The sequence below is a fragment of the Cucumis sativus genome, chromosome 4 (assembly GCF_000004075.3).
Source record: "Cucumis sativus cultivar 9930 chromosome 4, Cucumber_9930_V3, whole genome shotgun sequence".
NCBI lineage: Eukaryota > Viridiplantae > Streptophyta > Magnoliopsida > Cucurbitales > Cucurbitaceae > Cucumis > Cucumis sativus.
The window spans coordinates 1,800,453-1,805,035 of NC_026658.2; the positions used below are offsets into that span (position 1 = coordinate 1,800,453).

The 4,583-nt window shown below is 30.1% G+C and overlaps 1 protein-coding gene across 1 annotated transcript; it reads right to left on the reverse strand.

The window, feature by feature from the left end:
• Positions 1-960: 960 nt before the first annotated feature.
• LOC101217627 (NAC domain-containing protein 83) lies at positions 961-2,155 on the reverse strand. Its single transcript, XM_004152078.2, has 3 exons — positions 1,867-2,155; positions 1,475-1,767; positions 961-1,352 (listed from the first exon to the last, which is right to left on the reverse strand). Exons 1-3 carry the CDS (start codon positions 2,045-2,047, stop codon positions 1,110-1,112), a joined length of 717 nt encoding a protein of 238 aa, XP_004152126.1. The 5' UTR covers positions 2,048-2,155; the 3' UTR covers positions 961-1,109.
• Positions 2,156-4,583: the final 2,428 nt, after the last annotated feature.

Here is a 4,583-nt window from a genome sequence, read left to right on the forward strand (position 1 = left end):
CTTTGAACACTCAAAACCACTTCTCTCTATAATTTTTGGCTATCTCCATCAATTGTGATGGCTACTATTTTTAGAGTTGATACCAACTCTTTCTTCTTCTTCTTCTTTTTTCTCCCCAAGAGACGTATTTTAGCTTCCAACAACTAACCCTCCCCCACACCTTTTATTGCTGCACAATCCTATTTTAGCTACTATTTTTAAATGCTTTCAATCACTTTTTATTTTAAAATAATATCAACCCTTTCTTTAATCCATCCAAACTAATTCAGATTATAATAAACCATTCCCATAACCTATGCATTCCATCTCGAAATCAAATACATACTGAAGTTTGGATTCTAAAGTTAATTGGGGAGAAAAGAAAGAAATGATATATGTTATAAAGATTAGGGTAAAAACGTCCTTTAATTGTACTAACGTGGGATATTCAACAAAACTTTTTCTTTTTCATCATTTCCCAACTCTGTTTCCTTTCAGAGTATCAAAAATCTCTTGCTTCTTCAGAGGGGTTTTCAAATAACAACCAAATTCCCTTTCAAATTCTGTTTGTTTCCTGAGAAAAGTTTCATCTTTCCCTCTCTCTCTCTCGGTCTCAACCATTCATTCATTCATTCATTTATTAGACGGCTTCAAAAAACTCCATTGATTTGACAACAAAAATCTCTTTCCTTTTCTTCTCCCAAAAGAATCATCATCCTCACTGAAATATCATTTTCTTTCCATCACTCTTTCTCTGCTTTCTTGCAAGAAAGGAGGTTTCCCTTCGTTTCATTCAACTTTGTTAAACGTCTCTACTCTACTCCATATTCATCATCTCTCCCTTTCATTTTCCCTCTCCACATCGACAACAATTACATCCAAGATATACTCAAATCCCACACAGTTGTTTCGATAAGATTTAATCGAAAATGAACAGTTGTATAGATTTTGTGTTGTTGGATTAATGTATGGAAGAAGAAATTGAAGGAGAGTAAAGACTAAAGAGATAAGCAACAGAGAATGGACAAGAGATTTCTTAGAAGCCATAGAGCCTTTTTTTCAAAAGAACAAGCTAGTAAAAGCTAATGCTTTTTTAAAAAAAAAGAAAAAGAAAAAAAACTAGGATCTTTTCATCTCTTTCTAAAACTATTGCAGCTGCTTGTTTCTTCTTGTTCTTGATGATTATTTACTGAAATCTCTGTAACTCCACTTGATCCGGAGGATGAAGAACAAGGAGAAAGATTCAAATCAGTATCATTCCTTGTTCTTAAAAACTGATGAAAAACTGGCTTACAATTGTTCTTCTTCTTCTCATCTCTTTCTCTCGTGCTTCTTTTCTTTAAAAATATGCGACATAAAACCCAGTTTGGATTCTGTATCAAACATAAACACAAAAAAATCAGCTCAACTCAATTCAATTCAAATTCCAGATGGATTTTCAGTTCAAGTAATTCTCATTCAAAAAACAACACGATTTAAGAAAGTTAAAGCTCACCAAGGTAGGTAGTTCCAGTCCGTCATTAAAAGAAGAAGGAGGAGCTTCGGAACTTCCCACAAGGCGATACTCATGCATAACCCAATCAGTTCTCAAGCCATTTGGGGGTTTCCCAGTGTAGAAAACGAGGGTTTTCTTAAACCCTATCAATCGATTCTCTTTTGTAGAAACAATTTTCCGATCAATTCCAGTTGCCTTCCAATACCCAGAACCAGTAGCTCTGTTAGACCTTCTTCCATTAGAGTATTTCGCTTCTCTTGTACTGAAAAAGTATCTCTCCCGCTCTAAATCCCCTGACCCACCAAAAAATTCACAAAACCCATCAACAGAAAATCCCCCACGAATCTCAAAATAAATAAAACAAAAAAACAAAAAAAAAATCGAGACCAAACCTGGTAAATCCCATGGGTCGAATCTGCAGACATCGGCGTCGGGTATGACAGCGGCCGGGAGAGGAGAGGAGAGGGCTCTCTTGATAAGGTATTGGAGAACAAGCTCCTCATCCGTGGGGTAGAAGCGGAAGCCAGGAGGTAATCGGAGAACGCCATTCTTGAGGGAGGTGAACTTCTCCATGGATGGAATTTGGGGGAGAAGAGGGTGAAGGAGTAGAAATGGAGGGGTTGATCTTTATAGTGATTTCTTTTTTCAAAAAGAAAGTTTTTTCTAAAATTATAATTTTAATTTTGGCGTAAAATAGACTCAATGTTTCCAACTTTTAATTTCTTCTATTTAACACACAACCCCTCTAATATGTGTACATCACAACAAAACTAACACAAAAACCAAATTAAATCCCCTCATGAAAAGTTAACATTAGGTCATTAATAAAATTCCCCATTATAAAAAATTATTTCAAATGATCAAATATACAAACATATTCATTTAGATTTATTTATGGATTGAGTTTTATAAACTTTACAAGTTTTAGGTTTCTCATTTGTTTAACATTTGTCTAATTTTATTCCTTCAAGTTTAACAAAGATTTACTAATATCAAAATCAATTATTTAAAATGATAGAAACAAATGTTTTCTTTTCGTTTAGTCCATAATCCCAAAAAATTGATCTTATATAATTTATATAGTTTAATGCACATGCTCAAGTCATCACATTGAGTAAAATATATGATACATTTATTTAGTACTAGTGATTGCTTATGGGATTATGAAATGATAAAAGAAAATGAAATGACAAATTTAGGAACTAATTAAAGTTTAAACTAATACTTTAGTTACATTCTTGAATTTTTGGATGATGAATTTATTTAATTTTTTTTATGTAGAAGATTGAACTCTTTTTTTTTTAATCTTTTAATCGAGTTTTTATAATTAATAGGTCTTTTTTTTAACCTTTAAATTATATTTAAAAGATAAACTTTAGGTCTTGAATTTTGAGAAATATATTAGAAATGATTTTTGGCGTTATCTTTTCTGTCTTTACACAAAACTAACCAATTTCTTTTTATTGCTTTTAAACGTTTATTCCTTCTTTTGTTTTTTTCTCCATTAATAAAAACATATATTTGTAAGTAATTTTATAATTTTAAAATATGATCTCAATTTTATTTTATTTTTATCAACAAAATAGAGTTTGAAAATATAAAATCAAACTGAATGAGGTGGTGGGTGCGACATGGTCGAGAGCATGCAAAAAAGCTCGACTAGCTAGAGGTGAAGAACCAATAGCCTATGATAAAAGAAAGATTCTGAATCTTGAAAATGCATAGGCTTCAATGGAAGAAAAAGCATAGAGATCGAAAGCAACTATCAAGTTTCTTTCCCTACATGGATATAAATTAAGTCTACGTTTCTCTTTTTCTCTTTTTTTTCCTTCTTCTTTTGAAATTCCAAACGTCAACATGGCATTAAAATCAATCCTACCAAATCTTACCTTTTGCTACAACGAAAAAAAGTACAAAATTTACGTTAATTTTCAAAACTCAAGAATCAAAACATCATCTCTAAAAAAGAAAGAAAATAATCCACGACTAAACGTAATATAAACAATTCAAATCCAACATCGGTCACATTTATAACATAACGAGTCATATGCATAAAAAAAAGTATAAGAAACAAAAAAAGGAAAAAGAAAAGGCAAATCCTACTATATAGTACACACCTATAGTCTCTCTACTAACTTAAAAGAAAAGTACTTAAGAGATGAAAGAGCAAACTTTTATTTAAGTCAAAGGTTTTATATCCATTGTTATATAATTTTTTTTAAAAAAAAGGTTAAAATGAATTAGAGTGTACCATATGATAAAGTATTAATGTCATTCTTTACCATCATGTAAATAAATATTAACAATACATTGCACCATGCACATAGTAATTTTAAAATATTTATCCATCACGTCACCTAAACATGTATACTCCAAATTAATTGAACAATAAACATATACATATATTACTCTCTAAAATTCAAGTAGTTGCTCTAAAGTCACATATCCATGGATGCATGCATGAGATTAAAGTACAAAAATATAATAGAATTTGAGATTTATATTTTGAAAAATTGGGTTAGGGAAAAAAAAAGAAAGAAAAGGGGAAAGTGGTAATATGGGGGAGATTAGATGATGATATGTGAAAGTACAAAAGTACCCAATGTCATTATTGTTATCTTTGTTCTTTGTGTGGGAGACAGTCATCCAAAAGAGGGATTAAGATTAAGTAGTCTTATTTATGCAAAAAAACCCTTTTATGCCCTTCCATTTTAGGTCTAATATCGCATGAACCCGAAGTTAAGTATTAGTCGATTTAGAATCTCCGTCCAAGTCCAAGAAAAAATAGATTATCGTGTTTGTTTTGTGGGATACTGGAATAATGTGAACTGGATTAAATTTACGTAATGTATCAAGAATATCATTATTATTTTTTATTTATTTATAAATAGTTCAAATTTATATAACATATACATTTTTTTTTTAAATTAATATAAATTTTTAAATAGTCGACCATATATAATATATATATATTTTTTGGTATATTGTAATTCTTATTATCTAATTTTAACAAGATATATTTAAATTTTAACTTAATTTATTTTTATAAACAATCTTAATTTATGATATTTTATTTTATTAGGACGAATAACATATAAATTGTATCAAT

Bases quoted from the DNA above. Each gene is read 5' to 3' on its own strand.
- LOC101217627 (XM_004152078.2), bottom strand. From the start codon at position 2,047: ATGGAGAAGTTCACCTCCCTCAAGAATGGCGTTCTCCGATTACCTCCT. The intron at 1,768-1,866 runs GTTTGGTCTCGA...TTGGTGGGTCAG, and splicing joins CGACCCATGGGATTTACCAG to GGGATTTAGAGCGGGAGAGA. The intron at 1,353-1,474 runs GTGAGCTTTAAC...TGTTTGATACAG, and splicing joins GACTGGAACTACCTACCTTG to AATCCAAACTGGGTTTTATG.